At 40.8% G+C, this 19,873-nt stretch overlaps 1 protein-coding gene across 1 annotated transcript in view; it reads left to right on the plus strand.

The window, feature by feature from the left end:
* Positions 1-14,482: 14,482 nt before the first annotated feature.
* The window catches only part of ADAMTS3 (ADAM metallopeptidase with thrombospondin type 1 motif 3), a gene marked incomplete at both ends in the record, with an annotated part of 278,402 nt that continues 273,011 nt past the window's right edge, over positions 14,483-19,873 (plus strand). The window contains 2 exons of the mRNA XM_080697857.1: positions 14,483-14,551; positions 15,616-15,643. Coding sequence (XP_080553983.1) covers positions 14,483-14,551; positions 15,616-15,643 — 97 coding nt within the window. The remainder of the gene's footprint in view (positions 14,552-15,615; positions 15,644-19,873) is intronic.

A 19,873-nucleotide genomic window follows, 5' to 3' on the forward strand; every position in this document is an offset into this window, starting at 1 on the left:
GGTGGGCTTGGAACAGCCTTACCAGACCAGAGGACAGTGCACCAGCCAGCTGCCCGGCCTCCGCCTCTGCATTGACTGTGAGATAGGGGTGGGGAAGCCTCCTCAGAGGGGGAGGAAGAGAGAAGTCAGCTAATTAGGCAATATCCCTATGACAAGACTACAAAACATTTTAATCATCACTATATAGTACTGAGCTATTTACAATAGAAATTTCTCAATCTCTGTTCTCTCAGAGAAAATTAGTGAATCCCAGGGACTTAAGTCACTTGACAGAGTAAAGCAACTCCCAGAAGCCAGTCAGTCTCTATATTCTACAAATGTCTGTCATTTTCAAGACCAAAAAAAAAAAAGCCTTTTCCCCCAAAGAAATACAGAATTACAATATTATTAAATCTTATAGCAATCACTATAAAGAAACTATATATCTCATATAGTAATATTCTTTAATGATTTCATTGTACAAATGAGATTGATTCCTTTGTTATAAAAGGTTCGTTCACTTCTAGGGTAGTATGATGGAATGGATTATTGTTAGTCCACATAGAGAAAAATATCTTCTCTGAACCAGAAGGTTAAAGTGATCTGTGAAGGGCTGGAACAGAACTCTCTTTGTAGCTGTTTTGGAAGTTGCTGGGAGTCAAGAAAATATGGAGAGTGCAGATGCTCCTATGTGACTTTTCTTCCATCCATGGACCAGAGGGAGTCTAGCATTTTCCCAGATGTCAACAGACAAATTGACCCAGTTGTTAACACTGCAGAAACATTACAGCCAGAGGTAGGTATAAAACAGAAAGCACACAAGTATATCCTAGGATGTCAGTAGAGGGCTTGTGTGTGCACATGCACGCGCCTCCCCAAAGCTCTACACTAGCAAAGCATTTTTATTTTATTATTATTATTATTTTTTTTTTTTTGGTGGTGGTGCTGGGGTTCCTGGAAACCCTTTTACCTCTAGGCTACACTCCCAGACCTATTTTATATTTTTATTTGGAAACAAGGTCTCTTAAGCCAGCATGGCTGGCTTCGAACCTGCGCGATCCTCCTGTTTCCACTTCCCAAGCGCCGGGATTATAAGTGTTCGCCACCACGCCCGGCTTAACAAAGCATTTTTATAAGGCCCATATGACCAATGATGATATAGCCCCAGTTGATATGAACAATGAAATATAAGGATAGCTTTGGCCAATTTTGATAACCTAGGGGCAGTGTTTTCCCACATGAGAAACTTTGAGGGTTTTCTGTTTGCTTGAGTAAGCAGGATTTATATGAAGAAATGGGGGATTAGACACATAATCTATATAGGTGAGGTATTGGGATTGTGTGCAAAGAGCCCAACAGATCTTTGCCTTTTCTCCTCTCATCCAGGGTCAGGCAGAACATGTGGTCCTGTTGCTACTTCTGGGAAACAATTGATTCCAGGAAGCCATGGCAAGTGGAGATGCCCAAAGTGACTTTACTTTTGCCTCACTAGCCCATGAGGCTAGGAGCCCAGCTCTCCTTGTGGTTGGTAACAAATGTACCCGTGCCAGGCAGAGAATGGTGGCCCTCTGCCAGCCAATTCCTGGCAGCGACTTGCTATCTTTGGCTTCAGATGTTTCCTATTTCTCATAGGCCACTGCATCTCTTAACCAGCAAGGTATCATTGCAGTAAATCTCAACTCTTTGGATTTATGTGTTTTTACACTAGAATGGTTTGAGCGGAGATTTACACAGTCTTTGACAGTTCCAGATCAGCTTCTAATATGGCAACAAGAAAATTCCCTTCGCTTCAGGTGTGCCTGGGAGCCAGAAAAATCATCAAGCATATGAGTTGTTTTAGGATGAAGGAAGGTGATTTCTCTGAAGCAGTAGATCTTATGATAAGACACGGGAATAAATTTTAAACCTCTCTTTTGAAGATTCAGTAAGATTCAAAACATCATTGCATCTATATAGCCAGTAAGGTCAGTGAGAAAGAGACCCCTCTAAGAGCAACTTAACTATAACTTCAAGAAAAAGTTAAAAAGAAAAACAACAAAGTAAAAGCAGTGAGAAAAGCGATGAATAAAGGTCTCAGCAATATTTGTTTTGAAACAGTCTTGCTAAACTGCCGAGGCTAGCTTCTGACCTGAGATCTTCCTGTCTCAGGCTCCCTAGTACTGGAATTACAGGCATGTACTACCATGCAGAAAATGTTGTAGTTCTCACTTATGACAATGTAAGTGTTCTAAGTAAGACATGAGCAGATTTAATCCAATGTGATTTTTATATGACAACACACCATGATCTAGAAGGAACTATGCCAGAGAGTAAGAATGGGTTAGGGTTAAGACATTTATCAAATAGTGCCTACCAATCACAGACTAAGAAAAAACTCAATATAAATATTTGTCTTTGGGGCAGGCAGGGTGTGATAGATGACTGTACTTGTCCTACCTGCTACTCCTCCTGGAGTTCTGAACCAGTTGAGATGCAGACAGAGGACTCCATTAAGTGGAAATTAAAAAAAAAAAACACTGTTTTGTGGTTTGGCTTACAATCAGTTTGAAAGTAAAAGATCTAGTTCATAATAGCAACAAAGTTATAAACTAGCTATGGATAAATTTTGGAAGCAATAGACAAGCCAGGCATGGAGGCAAACACCTCTAATCCTAGTACTTGGGAGGCTGAGGCAGGAGGACTGCAGGTTGAAGACCAGTCTTGGCAACTCTGCAAGGCTCTGATTCAAAATAAAATATAAAATGGGTTGAGGGTGTAGCTCTGAGGTAGAATGCCCCTGGGTTCAATCAATGTCTGTCTTTCTGATCTCTCTCTCTCTCTCTCTCTCTCTCTCTCTCTCTCTCTCTCTCTCTCTCTCTCTCACACACACACACACACACACACACACACACACACACACACAACAAATGTTGTTTGTTGAAAGTCCTAAAAACGTTGAAATGCTAAGGCACTCTAAGCAGGGAAGGGAGGATTTGACTTTTATAAAGACTCAGTTCTCAGCCAGACGTGGTGGCGTACACTTGTAATCCCAGTACTTGGGAGGCTGAGACAGGAGGATTGCGGGTTTGCAGCCAGCCTTAGCTACTTAGCGAGGCCCTCTGCAACTTGGTGAGAGTCTGTTTCAAAATTAAGAATAAAACAATAGGGCTGGGGGTGTAGCTTGAATTGTAGAATGCCTCCGGTTTCAACCCCTTGTTCTGCAAATAAATAAATAAATAAATAAATAAATAAATAAATAAATATTCAGTTCTCTAACATAGATTATCAGCCCAATGTCAATACTTAAAGCAATGGTAATTTTTCTTCTCTTTCTGCACCTCCACTTTTCTTTGCTGTCCTCCCTTTCACTCTTATTCTTTTTGTTCATTTCTTATTTTGAAATATTTATAGCTGAGAAAGTTTCAGGCAAAAAATAAAAGAAGATTGAACCCTGAAAGTTATCCTAAGATAATTTAATGTCGATGCTGCATACCCAGATATTTCTAGTCACTTAGAGAGTTAAGTACCCTCTGCTTTGCATGATGTGTAAGGATATTGTTTATTTTTCTTTTACCAGGCTAGCTGACTATAAAAAATGTGTTAGAATATAGCTGCAAAGTTCTAATCTCATTAATGTACTAGTTATTTAAAAAACTTTTGAAGATGCTTCATTATTCATATACCTGTGGATTTTTTGGTGGTAGTTTTTTCTGATCAACATAATGTATCACTTTTGAAGTTGCTGACAGAGGAAAACATTTGTTATAGATGCAAATGTAATAAATTAAATATACGATATTCTTTGAGAACTAAGTATAGTACCTAGAGGAGTTTAGTTTAGATGCACAATATATGTTATTGAATTGGACCTAGATGGGGTATTTTATGAATAACCTTTTTATAAAGTGAGTTTTTTGTTTTTAAATGTTGATTATATTTCTCTGATGTTTTCAGCTTGTCTTGACTTATATGGAGTGGACTTAGTTCATGTAACTGTTTAGTCTCATCTACACATTAAAATGTACATTTGAAAGACACATATGATAGTAAAGTGGACACATATAATTGTAAAGTAAGGAATATCTTGCTAGTCCATGTGGTAATGGCATGAAGTAAAAACCATTGCATATGAGCAGCCCCTGATATAGAGGCTTTATCCCCCCCCCAAAAAAAAAGAGTTGTTCTGCACCTTATATTCCTACCTAGAACTTATGATTCTTCCTATCAACTGGAATTAAAGGTCTTCCTCCTCTACCACAACAGGACAATGTAGATCCAGGTTAGAGTGCTATAGGCTAAACAGTTAAACTCCCCTCACCCCAGAACAAAATCAGTAGGCTACTGGCATTTCTAAAATAGTTAGGAAGTTAAAAACCTCTAGAATTCTAGAGACATTATTTGGCAGTGGTTTTATTAAGGGTGGCTATAAACATGTCCCATTGCAAATCATAAAATCTGTCAGCAAATCAGCTTTTGATAGAGAAAGCAACTGGTATTTTTGAAATTAGCAAGAAACAAGTTCAACTTGATTCATACAAATAACCAACCAAACTTTAACAGTATGCAAGGAAGGAAATCAGGCAACACATTTTTAGCCAATTCAAAGATTTTTACCAACCCCTTCGTGCAAAGCAAGTGGATGTTTATATGAGAGTTTATGCTTACACTCACTATATAGTAAAATATATCTGGATTTTCTATCCATTATAGGGGTTTGATTTATTTTCAAGTCATTAAAAATTTTTTTCTGTAAGTCTCAATTTAGAGAGCTCTCCTAGGAAGAGTTGTAGCAAGGGGTAGACGTTACTTGCCTGTTACAATCTCATGCCTAGTTTGGCATGTATGCTGTTGTAGACCCAATGAATGCTCAAGCAATGTGACTTTTCTTTGACTTATTTAAATTGAATCAAACGATCTTCAGTGCCCAGATCTGTGGAATGGTGGGAAATTCATCTCCGTCACTTGTTGTCACTTTCAGGAATCTTACTCTCACTGAAACACAGAGGCTGACTTTTTTAGGCTTGGGCAGCAAAGGTTGCCATGGAAATGACCTGTGGCAAGCCTTTGTGGCTTGCTAGGAGTATAGCTACCTGCGATTTGGCTACCCCAGGCATATCGGCAGCCCTTTCTCTCCAAGACCTTGCTGTCTTCATAGACTCTGGCTTCCCAAGCCTTAAGATGATCTGCATCTCAACATCTACCAAAGACACTTACTTTTCCACCCTTAAGCCTCTGGAAAACCAAGCAAGAAAGAAAAGCTGTACAGGGGACATTTCTTTCTCTTTTTAGGCTTTATTGGAAACAAGGAAACACCAAATTTGGTAGGGGCAGAGGACAGGGAGGAATAATTTTAAAAGATAGAGAATGAGATGCAAAATTAATGTTTGCTGTTTCATAGGTAATCGGAATCTCCTAAGATTGCTCTCAGTAAGTCTTATCTCTGTGCATATTAATAATAGCATTTAAGCCGGGCATGGTGGTGCATGCTTGTAATCCCAGCATTTGGGAGGTTGAGACAGGAGGATCACAGTTTGCAGACAGCCTCAGCTGCTTAGCGAGGCCCTTTGCAACTCAGTGAGACCCTGTTTCAAAATAAAGAATAAAAAATAAGGCTGGGGGTGTCACTCAGAGGTAGAGTGCCCCTGGGTTCCAACCCCAGTACTGCAAAAAAAAAAAAAAAATTGAAACGTTTACGTTTATAGATCCAGAAACAGAATTTAAAGAGGTGGAATTATATAAAAAAGAGTTTTAAGAATCTAGGCAATCTTCTCTGTGGCCTGGAAACATACATTAGAACAATAGAATTCCTTAAGACTTACTCTGACTCATTTCAACCAAATAATGTTATAGTTCTTCTAAGTCCCTTCCACCGCAGTATCTAGAGTCTTGTGATCATCCTTTCAATAATAGCACCAACAACCTGGTTCCTTCAGCTTCCTTTTCTTTGGTAAGTAAAGAAAAGTCTTTAAATGTCAAGCCTCTGCAGTAGATCAACTGAATCTGAATAGCTGGGAGCTGTACACGTGTGCATTTTTTGCAAAACTTCTACAGGTAAGCTGTTTATGCGGATTGTTTGTTCCTGGCATTTAAATATTTGTTGCAGGTATACGCTTACTGATGGTGCGTCATAGGCCAATCTCTGTTCAGTGCTGCTTATGGCATGAGCTGTTTGGCAGAGCAGCACCTCAAAAGGAAAGTCCAGCTCCTTATTCTTAAGGACATTAACATTCCTGAAGGGATTGCAGAATGTGGACAGCAATTTATCTTTAAAAAATAATAAATGACCATTCTTAAAGTGGATTTAAAGAAATGTATTCACTATATAAGGAAGCACAAGGCTAGTGAGTTTTTAGTAAAACAACAATTTTCTAATTAATGTCATTAGCAATGCTTTTCTGGACTTACTTCTTCCCAGTTCTGAATTTGCTGTTGATTATATATAATGGGTGTTTAGTAAAAAATGTAGGTGAAATTACATGTTAATCTAAATAGCTCATGCCTGGTTTTAATGTCAAGTGGTTCCTATTTTCTGCAATTATCTTTGAATACTATGTCCTATGGTCTTGCAACTTGAAGTGTTTTCTGAAGACCAGCTACATCAGCATCACATTGTGAACTTGCTAGAACTGCCCCACCCTAAGCTTATGGAATCAGAATTTGCATTTATTAGGACAAAAATAGCATGGGACTTTGACCAGGACTGCTTTGGGTCACAATTTAGACTGACGTACCTATGAAGCTTTTGCAAAATAGAGATGCCAAGTATCTGCAGTAGATCTACTGAATCTGAATAGCTGGGAGGTGTACACATATGCATTGTTTTGCAAAACCTCCGCAGGTCAGCACTTATGTGCACTAAATACTCCTTCTACTGGTAAATGATGATATTTGTTTCTAGGATGAATTATCAAAATCAAGCACTTAGTTTGAATATTGGAACTCCTTTTGGGTCACCCAAGGCAATATATTTGATGAACGGAAATCTATAGACTTGTATTACTTCTTTATGATATCCATAATTTGTGTTATTGTTAAAAATGACAAATTGGAGAATAAACATGATAATTTGTCTAAGTTTGTGAAAAATTAAAATGTTATTTGAATATTCAGTTCTGCATTGAGTTAAACCAACAGCAAAAGATTTTTCTGAAATGTTAATATTTATTACAGGCGGCTGTATGATTTCACATTTGAACTGTCTCTGCCATTCACAGTTTGCCAGTGGTAGGTCTTGAGTTCTTGCTTTCTCTAGTGTTAAAGTAAAGAATAAAGATCCTAGACATAAATTTTAGTCTTTTCCTCTTTTTCACTTAAGTGACCTTTGGTAATAGCAGCCAAATAAGGTAGCAATAATTTCTAGCTTGATTACATCTGTTATCATCTGGCTGAGAATCTATTCAGATAAAACCCAAACATTCCAGATCACATTTCAGTTTTTTGTTTTGGATTTTATTCTTAAAATGCTAGATTCCAACATTGTGAGTGCTGTTTTCTTAAGAAGAGACAATCTAGGACAGATTGTTGATTTCATAACTAATTTCTCATTTCTTTGATAGACTGTTTGGTTTTGCTTATTTTCTTTATGCAAATTTTTCTAGTTTTAGTTTAGAAGAAGTTCACTACTATCTTAACAAATGCTTATAGTACCCTGAGACTTAGAGAACTCCTGTCTCAGCCTCCCAAATGCTGGGATTACGAGCGTGCGCCACCATGCCCAGCTTGCATGTTTCTTAGTGTTGAAAATTGCTTTGGCTATTCTGGGTCTTTGTTGGTAGGATTGCAAATTAGTGGAGCTTCTATGGACTTAAGTACGACAATTTCTAAGGAGACTGGGAATGGATCCACCATATGATCCAGCAATACCGCTCCTGGGTATCTTTCCAAATGGACTGTAATCAGAATATTATAATAATATATGCATATTTATTCTTCGAGCAACACAATACACAATATGTTTTCTTTCATATATGGAAGTTAGGGAGTAATTGGTATACCAGAAGAACTTTAGATAATGAAGGAGAAACTCCAGTGGAGCTATGGAGGTATTCTAGGGGGAAAGAGGGGATTAATGACATACTTCTAAGGACATTATGTCCTTATGTGAGAATACCAATCTCAATATCCTGTGTGAGGAAGGGGCAGGGAGAGTGAGGAGGGAGTTAAGGAGTTGGAGAAATGCCCACCTAGTGCTATTTGCATGTAAGTTACTAACACTGTGAACTCCATTATGTTGTAAGACTGTAATATACCAATAAAAGTATAAAAATAAGTAATTAAATTAAAAAAGAATATGCTTGTAATCCCAGCATTCTGGAGGCTGAGACTGGAGGATTGCGGTTTGCGGACAGCCTCAGCTAATTAGTGAGGCTCTCTACAACTTAGTGAGACCCTGTTTCAAAATAAAGAATAAAAAATAGAACAGGGGATGTAGCTCAGAGGTCAAATGCCCCTGGGTTCCATCTCTAGACCCGTAAAAAAAAAAATATATATATATATATACCAACTGTAAATAGTTATACATATCATGTCTTTTATCTAGTATTCTACTCTATTAGATTTTTTTGAAGTACCAAGAAGAAAATCATGGCATGAATGCAAAGTAAACTGACAATAATTCTAAATGCTTTGCCATTAAAATAGGTATAGCGATTAGATTATACTATTACAAGGAACACTTGAAGAAGTTTAAATTTTAATTTCTCCCTTGTTTCTGTTTAAAGTCTGGCCTCAGAAAACTCTGACCTTCCATTCAAGTTTCCAAGCCAAAAAAAAAAAAAAAAAAAATTGAAGGCCTAAAGAAACAGAAAAAGACTATCATAACAAAGAAAGATAGGTATTAATATCTATTTCTGTAAATTGAGTATAAGGAGCAAAATATACTAATTGTTATGCCAAACCTTATCAAGAAAAGAAGGCAGGCTTTTTATGGTGCTAATCATAGCTAAAGGCACAATAAATAATCTCAAGTCAAGAAAAAAGAGGAAAATTAAGGAACATGAAGAACATTTTTCCCTCAAGACCTGTTCCATAATGGAATTATTTATCTAAAAGAAAGTGATTAAATAAAAATTCCTGGACACCCAAATGTATCCTTGCAACATAATGGCTTTCCCATGAAGGAAAAGACTGCTGGAACAATGCTGCCCACAACCACCAGCCAAAGCATGAACTCCATGACCCAATAGGGCTTTTCCATCTTTAATTTCTTGATTCATATGTTCAAAACTTTCCTGATGTTTTATTTTTTAATCCTTCAGTGAGACTTCTGACAACATATGTGAAAATGATCCAAGTTGGAAATAGTGTAATCACTAATAGCAGGAAAAAAGAAAACCCTATCACTGTACTAAGTAGAAAAGGTGAATATTTACTCTCTCATTCCTTTAACATGTATTTTTTCAGTACATATTTACCTGTATCTATTCTATGAGCATTCAAGTTTGGCTAACTAACTCTTAAACAACCTAATTCCTTGGTTAAAAAATTTACAAGTATTGTATACATAGCATGCTTGAGTCTCTGAATCATGAGTGTAAACCATCAGTTTTACATTAAATGGAAGGTGCAGTAAAAGAGGAAGAATGAGAGAGAGAGAGAGAGGCTGACTCTTACAATTTATATATTCTGCTATTAGCAACATGTTCCTATTTTGCAAGTTCTGTATCAGTGAGCAATGATCTATGGGGGCAGGGGAGGGAGTGGGGTGAATAGCCCAGCTTTTTCTGTCCTCTACTGGTAGGTCTCATGGACTTTTTTAATATTCTTAATATTCTTCTGGGCTAGTTCTAAAGCCAGGAATTCCAAAGGCCTGTAATAAAGCTCATCAGTGGTAAGGGACAAAAGGACACAGGTTTGCCCAGACACGCTGAGGGTATAGTAAAGTACTCTGTCATTTCCATGTAATGGAAAATGTGCTAGATATCAGTGATGGAAAGTAAATAAAGCAGGGGTCAGTGGTTTTGTAGAACTTACAATGGAGAAGAGGAGGTGGGTTATTATTTAGCCGCTTTTGATGCAATAAAGCTTAGACTTATAATTTGCACAAAGGTGAGTGTAGAATTTCGGAAATTTATTTGACAGTGGGGATAAATTTAAAAAATATAATGTGTCTAATGAATACCTACAGGTTTGTTAGATATATTAAAAGTAAGGAAAAAATACATATGATATATATGTATACCATATATGTCTAAATTATATATATCTATATATAACTTAAAAATCTATCTTTATTTACATACATATTGTTTAAAAAACCTAAAAAGAAGAAAAGAAGAAAGAAGCGTTCAATAATTTTTTTGTTGCAAGAAATGTAAATTGGTACAGTAAGAGACTGGTAACAACCAATATTAAAATAAAAAAAGTATAGCAATAAATGATTAATAGTTATTTAAAACTTATAAATTTTTTCTGGAATTTTTCATTTTATATTTTCAGGCCAAGGTTGACCATGGGTAATGGAAACTTTAAATAGGTAAAGATCAGATAAAGGAGACTACTATATACCATTTGATTTCATGAAACTTAAAACTTAAAGAGAACGATTGATAATCAGGGAGACTGGGTGTCAAGAATCCCAGTGCCTGAAATCTGGCTCATCAGCAGGTATGAAAAAAAAGTACGTAATTTGCCTAGACCCGCTCAGGGTGCAGTAAAGTACTTTACAACCACCATGTGAGGAACATTGTGCTAGATATTGTTGGTCCATGTGACTACTTTTGAAATTATTTATAAACTTAAAATGTATTTTGAGAGAAAACAGCACAAGATTAGTCTGCATCTTTGCGATGCACCTATGTAGCACCTCCTGTCATTTGGCCTTCTTGGCCTTGTGGACAGGAAGAAGAGTGCTGTGAGTCGGTGTGTGCATGTGAGCGTGTTGGAAATAGTACTGTAGCTACAGCCAAGGAAACATGGAGGCGAGGGGAGTGTGCTGGCTGAAGGTAGGCTACTGGGGGTCAGTTTGTAAAAGGAATTTACTGACTCTGCCTTTAACTCCAAATGTTCTCTCTGTTAAAATCAAGTGGGTCATGTTTTGCGTACATTTTCCTTCCTTCTTTGAAAATTGCCATATTTCATCACCAGTGAGCCATTAGTACACACACTATCCTTATACTGGGGATTGGAGCCAGGAGCGTTCTTCCTCTGAGATATATCCCTGCAGTTTTTAGTTTTTGTTTGGAAATTGGGTCTCTCTAGGTTGCTGAGAGTCTCTTTGAGCGGGGAGATTTTCCTGTAACCTGTGATTCTAACCTGTCTTAGCCTCCCAAGTGCAGTATTCACAGATGTGTGCTACCTTGCATGAGGCGGTCCATTTCATGTAAAGAATTTACATGTAAGCCCTTACTATGTTCTAGACAATGTGCTAGACACTTTACATCTAAGTCATGAACATTTTGCAATGGCAGTACTATTAAACTTTTTTTTAAAAAAGTTGAGAAAACTGAAGCTGCATTTGCATGTGAATTCAAGCTATTTAACTCAAAGTTCACCTTAATGTAATAACTGGGTTTACAATAATAGCATTTCCCTAAGTGTGTTCCACAGAGTATAAAGGATGAGGAAAAATTCCTATGGTCACATAAGTACAGAACCAAACTATACTATATGTCCACATTGAAGACTGACATGCACTTGTGATATTAAAGTCTCTGTGAATTCTGAAAGAAATGCATTTTATCTTCTTTATGTGTTTCACAGACTCGAGTTGACTGGCAGAGAATCTTTTCCCCCCAGTAAAACATCTCACAAACCAGGGAATACTTTGGCAAACTCTGCCTTAGAGTGTAGTGGGAGAATGTTATTGATTTTATTAACTCAACATACATAGGATCAAAGAAATACAAATCTTGCCGGGCATGGTGGCTTGTAATCCCTGAGCTTGGAAGGCGGAGACAGGAGGATCCTGCAGGTTCGAAGCCAGCTGCGCTGGCTTAAGAGACCCTGTTCCCATATTAAAAAAAATAAAAAATAATATATATTTTATATATATATATATATTAGGTATATATTAGGTGTATATATATTAGGTATATATATATTAGATATATATAAGGTATATATATAAGGTATATATATAAGGTATATATAAGGTATATATATTAGGGTCTGGGAGTGTAGCCCAGAGGTAGAAGGGCTTCCAGGAGAAAAAAAGAAATACAAATCATAACTGTATGTTCTTAAGTCAATGTCTATCAGATTCAGGGTCATGACTCCTTAGGTTATGAGATCAAAAAAGTGGGTCCTGACCAGTATTTGAGGGATGAGGAGTGAATAGGAAGAAAATACTAAGGTGGTTGATGCACTATGGGTATGAATTGACTCATTAAATTTTTGAAGCAATATAAAATGTCTTTCTATGTGGTCATGAGCAAATTTGTTGAAGCTATGTTTTCCTGGAAGTCACATGAATTGCTTGTTGTGCCAGGGTCAGGTGATAACACATATCTGAATGTTGTGAAAAGAATACAAGAAGGACTAGTGTAACATAGTAAAATTAGATAATTTTTTTTCATTCTTTTGGTACTGGGGATTGAACACAGGGGAATTCTACCTCTGAGGTACACCCCTAGCCCTATTTTACGTTTTTAGTTTGAGACTGTCTCACTAGGTTGGTGAATATTGCTACATTGTCAGGGCTGTCCTCCAACTTGCACCCCGATCCTCTTGTCTCAGCCTCCCAAGTGCTGAGATTACAAGCCAGCGCCACCATTCCAGGTTATAATTGAGAATTTTAGAGTTGAAATATCTCATAGTGGAGAAATCAAAATAGAGTTCTAGTGACTTGTCAAGGTTGGACAGTTGTTAAGAGCCTAAAACCCAGGTCTCTTGACATGTACTCTAGTATTTTTTTTGGAATGTTTCGGGTTGTTTTTAATCAATAAGAAAACTAGGTGAAAAGTTTAGTAAATCATTCCTGGGTAGCAAGTCAGTGATAGTTTACAAAAATTCTACGGAGTTTAATCGAAGGAAAAAAGTAATTTAGAGATACTTTAGTGCTGGGGTCTAATCCCAGTTCCAACTAATCAATTAATTAACCTAACACTGTCACAGGTGGGGCCATTTAGTTATCTGGTTTCTCATTTGTGTATGTAAATGTCCTGGATATGTGATTTTGAGAAGACTTATCCTGTAAACAGGTTGGTGAACACCAAATTTTGCAGTGTGTCAACTTAAAGGCACAACCCTTACTTTAGCTAAGAATGAACAACGGATCAAAGTTTTAGGAAATGCTTCAAACTCACTCTTTTTTTAAAAAAAAAAAAAAAAAGAAGAGAAACTGACTTATGGAAGCATCTCACAGCAATAAATAAATAAAAATAAACCACGAAGCTTCTGCACATTTCATTTATTTTAGGCCCAATCCCTCAGGATTTCTTCCAGGTGACATCGTGAAGGTTATACCTAAGCCTGTGCAGAATCAGTCTCTTCCTCGTGGTCTGATCCAGCAAGGGGGCTGCCAGCCTGGTCACTGGAAGCAAGGATTCCTTCTCCTGGCTGGCTGCTCCCTGGAAAGCAGCCGCAGGAATCTACCCCGTGGGAAGTGGCCTGGGCTGGATTCCAGCCATCACTCAGGTTGGTGTCATCTCCCCCCAGGAAGCCGCTGGCCACCGCGGGCAGCAATCATTTGATAACTTAATCCTGGTGTGAGCCAGAGCCCCCGAGGCCTGTGTCCTCTAGTGATAAACCGAAGCATCCGGTTGGCTTGAGTCAAGAAAAAGACGCGGTATCTTTCAAAACGACTCCAAACGCCTAAAGCCTGAACGAGGGCTTGCAAGAGAGGGTGGCCCCCTCTCTCCCCAGCCGTGGGAGGCGACTAGTGCCTGGAGGGAAAATCATCGCGTTTTTAAAACCTCGGGGTTCCCGGGCTGCTCTTCCCGGGCTGGAGGAGGTGAATTTCCGAGCCGAGACTGGACCCTCCCCTTCCTATAATTAAGGCGCGTCCCGCAGCCGGACCCCGGGGCCTCGCCCCCGGGGCGCAGGGCTCCCGCGCGGGCGGGGGCCCCGACCCTGGCGGGGGGCGCGGGCCCGCGTGACGTGGGCGGCGGCGGGAGGGGCCGGGCGCCTTCTTAGCGCCCGCGGGGCTCGGGCCGGGCAGACGGCCGCGCCGCGAGCAACAGGAGCCGGCGGCGCCCCCGCTCCTCCTCGGCGCTGCTCCTCCTCCTCCCCGCGCTCCTCCCGCCCAGCCGTGCGTGTGCGGCGGAGTCGCCGCTTTCTCCCGGCCTCTTTCTCCCTCGCCTCGGCCGAGCTGCGCCCCGACAGCCCCGGGCAGAGGTGGGCGGCGGCCGCGGTCCTCCCCCTGCGCCCGCACAGCCGGCAGGGAGCACGGGGCGAGGAGGTGCGGCGGAGAGAGCCGGCCGACTCGGCTCAGATTTCATTGCCGTTGAAGCACAGCACAGAAGATTAAAAAAAAATTTTTTTTCTTTGCATATTTCTTCTTCTTCTTTTTTTTTAAGCAACTTATTCGGGGGGTCGCTCTGGGCACGCGCTTTGCCCGGGAGTTGGGAAGTGAACTCGACTCGTGATGGTGCTCCTCTCCCTGTGGTTGGTAGCAGCCGCTCTGGTAGAGGTTAGGACGGCAGCTGATGGACAAGTAAGTGGAAAATAATAACAATAAAGAGCCCGGACCCAAGCTTTTCCCGACACAGTGCCTCCCTCCCCTCCCGCCCTTCGCGGCCGCCCCTGCGCCCGGGCCCGGGTGGGCGCGGGCCTGGGGGCCCGGACCTGCCCGGCCCCGCACACCTGGGCGTCGGCGCCCCGCGGCTCCCGCATCGCGCCCCGCGGCGCAGCCGGCCGGTCCGCACCCTGGCGGGGCGCGGGCTCCCCCGGGGGCGGGCTGGGCGCGGGGCTGCGGGGCTCCGGCTCTCCCGGGCCGGGGCGGGGGCTCAGGAAGTCCTGGGGCCGGGCGGGGCGCGATCCGGCAGACACGTGTCCCGGGAGGACCGCGGCGGGCCGGAGTTTGACAGCTGGGGAGGGGGCCGGGGAGCTTCCTGCCCCCGCCTCCCCGGCAGAGGCTGGGGGCGCCCGCCCTCCTCCTCTTTTTAAACTCAGTTGAGTGCAGCGCGGATGCCGGCCCGCCCTGCCCCCACCCGCCGAGACTCCAGGTGAAGCCGGGCCCCCCCCCCCAGGGCCCTCCCGAGCCCTTTGTAGTAAATCAAGTCAGCGCGGGGCCGGTGGGACTTTTGAGTACAGAATTGCTGCGTGTTTGTAGCTTTTCTGGTCTGACCGTGCCGTAAAAGCGGGGGATTCTCTACTGGATTCTGATGAATCGGCTCCCCTTCAGGCTCCTTTCCGCCTGTTTAAATTCACAGACTTTCTTTTCTAATCCCGACCCAGGACGGGAGTTTTCAAAAGAGGCTATTGAGTGTATTTCTTCTTCTCTCTCCCATCCCCCGCCCCCGGCTTTCGTAAATGTTAAATAAAAACCGAAGCTGGCAAACAACGCCCCCAAATTGTCATTAAATTGGCTTCAAGCCCCATCACAAGAACTTTCTACGAACAGAGCAGCGGTGCAGCTCGCAGGCACGGATCCCAGTCTCTAGGTCTCCTGATTAGCCAGCTCCTGAAAAGCATTAGTGGTAGAAATAAAAAGCAGGAGGTGATAAGATGAAACCCAGTAACTGTTTCTTTTTTCTTCCTTTCCCCCCTACTTTCCAGGCTGGTAATGAAGAAATGGTGCAAATAGGTAAGCCTTGTTCTCAGATGTCACTCTTATCTCGGTTCAAAGTAGGGAATGAAGTAAGCTAAGCAAAATATTGTTTCTGAAATTTTTCCCATCGGTGGTTTAAAAAAATAATTTGCAGTCCAGAAACATTGCTGTTTTCTTCCTCTTCCTGGAGGAGGGACCCACTTTCTTCAGGCTAAATTACAGTGGTGTCAAAAATCTCCTGGCAGTTGGACTTCACAAACATCAGTTTATAAACTGTCTTTGTAGAAGCTACTGGTATGTACGTTGAGGCTGATGGAGAGGCTGGAGAAGATACCAAGATGTGCAAAATCAAATAATCGACACTTGTCGCATTAGGAGGAACACATCTGATTAGAATGCTCCAAAGAGAGAAAAAGTGAATTACGGAGAATGGAAATTTTTCCTGCTCTGGGTAAACCCTTTGATGACATCTCTTATTCCATCTGCTTGGAAATCCAGTAATGAGCACGACACTGTTAGGCTTTTGCAGATAACATCTAAAACATCACTAATACCTGATGCTGTGAGGGATTTTACTCCCATTTAGGGGTGAGAAGACTGAGGTTCACAGAGTGTAAGTGATTTGTAACAATTCACTCCACAGTCCGTGGTCTTTTTTGAAGCTGTTTATAGTATTTATTCCAGTTACAGAGACGGTCATTTGGCAAGATGCCAGGCTACACCCAGTCATTTTTTTTTGGGGGGGGAGGGGTATTGAGGATTGCATCTAGAGTCATTGTACCTAAGAGCTACATCCCCAGCCCTGTTTTTTTTTTTTTTTTTGTGTGTGTGTGTGGTGCTTGGAAACAGGGTTTCACAGTTTCTCAGAGCCTCACCAAGTTGCTGAGGCTTGTTTTGAAATTGCAATCCTCCTGTCTCAGCCTCCCCAGTACTGAGATTACAGGTGTGCTCCACCATGCCTGGCTTTCATACTCTTCCTCTGCATATTCTGAGTTATTTTGAAAGATAATTTTTCTTTCTGGCAGAGATTGGTCTGTAAATTCTTTATTTTTCAAGTGATATTGTAAAGTCATCTTTTAGCAGAAAAGTTTTTATTACTGATGCTGCAGACACAGCTACAAACCAGTGACCACTTAAATGCCAGGCACAGTGCTCATGGCCTTATGCACGTTATGCCAGCTGATTTCCGCAATCCCAGGATCGGGTCAGGATTCTGCAGTGCCTTTTTGAGAAATGAAGAACACGGAACCATCGAGGTTTCACAGCTGCCTACTAGGGAGCATGATAGAGACCCAGGGTTGTTAGCTCATGGAGTGAACTCAAGATCCAGGCTCAGAGAGGTGTGTAGAGGCTCTTTCACTTACACTGGGGACACATCCCGATAAGTCCATTGTAAGCTGAAAACATTATTAGTTGACATACATTTGAACACCTACCATGCTGAACACAGTAGCCAAGGAACACAGTATGCCGTCGTTATTGGTTGTTTACCCTCGTGGCTGTGTGGATGTTGAGGAGCCGTGGCTTGCTGATTGCCCAGCATTTTGACAGGGCGTCAGTCATGCTCTCTGTCACTAGCTGAAGAAGAGATCCAAACCAAAAAGTCGAAGTATGGCTTCCACCGGCTGCATAGCACTTTTGCATCCTCCTAAAGTTTAAACACTTGCCTATGATGTAGCCTGCTGTAAACCAGCTTTTGTCCCAATGCCCCTTCCTGCTCAGTGCTGAGTGTGGCTGGATCTCTTCCCTGGCATCAGTAGCGAGAGCACAAGAGGGAGGAGGAGAGTGACAGAGAATGCACTCAAAATAGTTTCTGCAGAGAGGCACCCAGCCTTGGTAATTGATAGCAATCAGCCATCAATCCATAGCTTTTAAAAGAAGAATATTTTGTAAACTAATCCACAAGCAAATAAGGGGGAAAAAGCTGATTTTTAATTGCTTAAACATTTGGTTAAAACACTCCATCTTTTCGTTGCATAAACTAGGATTACCCATTCCACCAAAGGAACATTCACAAAATATATTGCTCTGAGCTGGGCATGGTGGCACACACCTGTAATCTAAGTTTTTAGGAAACTGAGACAAGAGGATCACAGGTTCAAGAACAACCTCAGCAACATAGTGAGGCTCTTAGCAATGTAAGGAGATTGGGCTGTCGATAGCTCAAAGATAGAACACCCCTGAGTTCAATCCCCACTATCTATCCCTCTCCTCTCCTCTCCTCTTCGAGCTATGATTAAAATTTCCAGATAGAATCAGAATGTGCTAATGTAAGAAGCCCTGGATTGAACATTGGTCTAGTCCTTTTGCTAATAGAAATTACTTCAGCAGCCCTTTTTTTTGGGGGGGGGGTAAAAACAGTACAGGTGTGCTTAATTTTTACCAAAGACAAACAAGTCCTCAATCTATCTAGAAGAGACGCTACTGGTACTCTTGAGTTCTATTGGTGGAGATTTACTTGCTCCCATATGCCTGTTTGATGGGATTTCTCATTTATTATTGTCATTTTTATTTGTCATGCTCAAGTTTATATAAAAATAGATTTTGACTCATGGGTCTTGTCATAGCAAAACTGTAGCCATCATTTATCCCTCGGTTTTATTATTTCTATAACTTTCCAGAGGGCTTAAAAGATAGGATATTAAAGAAAATCTATGTACAGTAATGAATTTGCCTCTCCGGTCCCTATTTGTAACCTGGAGGTTTGGTAAAATTCATTTCTGTACATACTTTTTTCCCCCAACAACTGACTTAAAAGTGGCTTGAAATCATTGCCTGAAGGTGCTGTTTGATCAATGATGCATTAGGAAAGACTAATATAGTTCATAGATTTTACTTATTATAGTTGGTGCACTACAAATTGGCTAGGGAAACTCCATAGCTCTTAAATAGTTTCTGAATAATTAATGTCTCAGGGAGAGACCAACATAATTTAGTAATAAGCTACAAGTTGTTAGGAAGCAACGTTTACAAATATCTTCTATTAAAATTTAATGTGTATGCAGGAGAGTGCATATATGTGTACGGCTTGCTGACTGTTCACAAAGTGAACATTCCCATGAAGTCAGTACCCAGGTCAATAAGCAGTATATTACTAGCACCCCTCTCTGGTACCTTCCTGGCACTACCATTCACATGATCCTAACAGGATAGATCACTATTTTACTAGTTTTATTGGCCGTGGAGGAGGAGTGTGTTTTATAAATAGAACGATACAATATGTACTCTGTGATATCTAGCTCAGAGAGCCTTTTAAAAAATATTTATGAGATAACTTAGTCCAAAGACTCGGAAGACTTTTATTTAGGTAGGAAGAAGGTAGTTTGTGATGGAGGCAGGGGCAAGTTAGAATATGTAGAGGTATCTCACCTGCATAGGTCTTGTAGGGCACATGGCTTCTTTCCTTCTCACCCAGTAGAAAAACACCCTCTAGCTATGGTGGGGAAGAATGATTCATTCTAGAGAAAATGGGTAAATGGGTTTTGAACCTTGATCTAGTTCTGGGCCTTCTTGTCAACCAGAGGGGAACTCTACCTTCCTACCTATGTACCTCACACACCGTGATTCATACATACGTATGTGTACATTTGTGTTTATGTGCCTGAATGTGTTTGCACATGTATGTGTAAGTATGCTTTATGAGGTCATTAACAAATTTTTGTGGTGTATCAGGGAGCTCTTTATCTCTGACTCAGCATATGGCCTTGGTCGGATGCCTAGGGTAGTTGTGGACCACTGGCTGGCTGGCCTAATTGGGTTAGGAGGCTTGTTCTATGACACATGTGGCTTAGTTTTGTAATAATCATAGTTCTGTAGAAATGGGAAAATCTGAAAAAGAATTCCCCAAGACCTCTTGTTTCATAAACCATTACTTAGAGATTTCTTGAGCGTCATTTGTGGAAAAATCATCATAAGGCTTTAGTATTGAGCTGTCTTCCCTCCCTATCCCCTCTTGGAACTGGGGCATGTTTATCTTTCTCTGCCCTATTTCTGTTCCCCAGTTGCTGATTCCATTACATTTTATTCTTAAAAAAATAATAAGAACCCGTTTTTTTAAGTGCCTGCTATTTTTTTTTAATCCCCTTGGATATCTAGTTTATTGAGAAAGAATTTTTCATCATGTTCAGGTATCTTTCTGATTTTCAAGGTTTAGTCTGTGTCACTTACCCAGTTGTTGGCATGAAGTAAGTATTGCTAATAGTGTAGACTTCATGAGAACAAAGACTCTTGCTGGATGACTGCTTTATCTGTAGTACTTGAAACAGT

The sequence above is a fragment of the Muscardinus avellanarius genome (assembly GCF_963383645.1).
Source record: "Muscardinus avellanarius genome assembly, chromosome: 6".
NCBI classification, from domain to species: Eukaryota; Metazoa; Chordata; class Mammalia; order Rodentia; family Gliridae; genus Muscardinus; species Muscardinus avellanarius.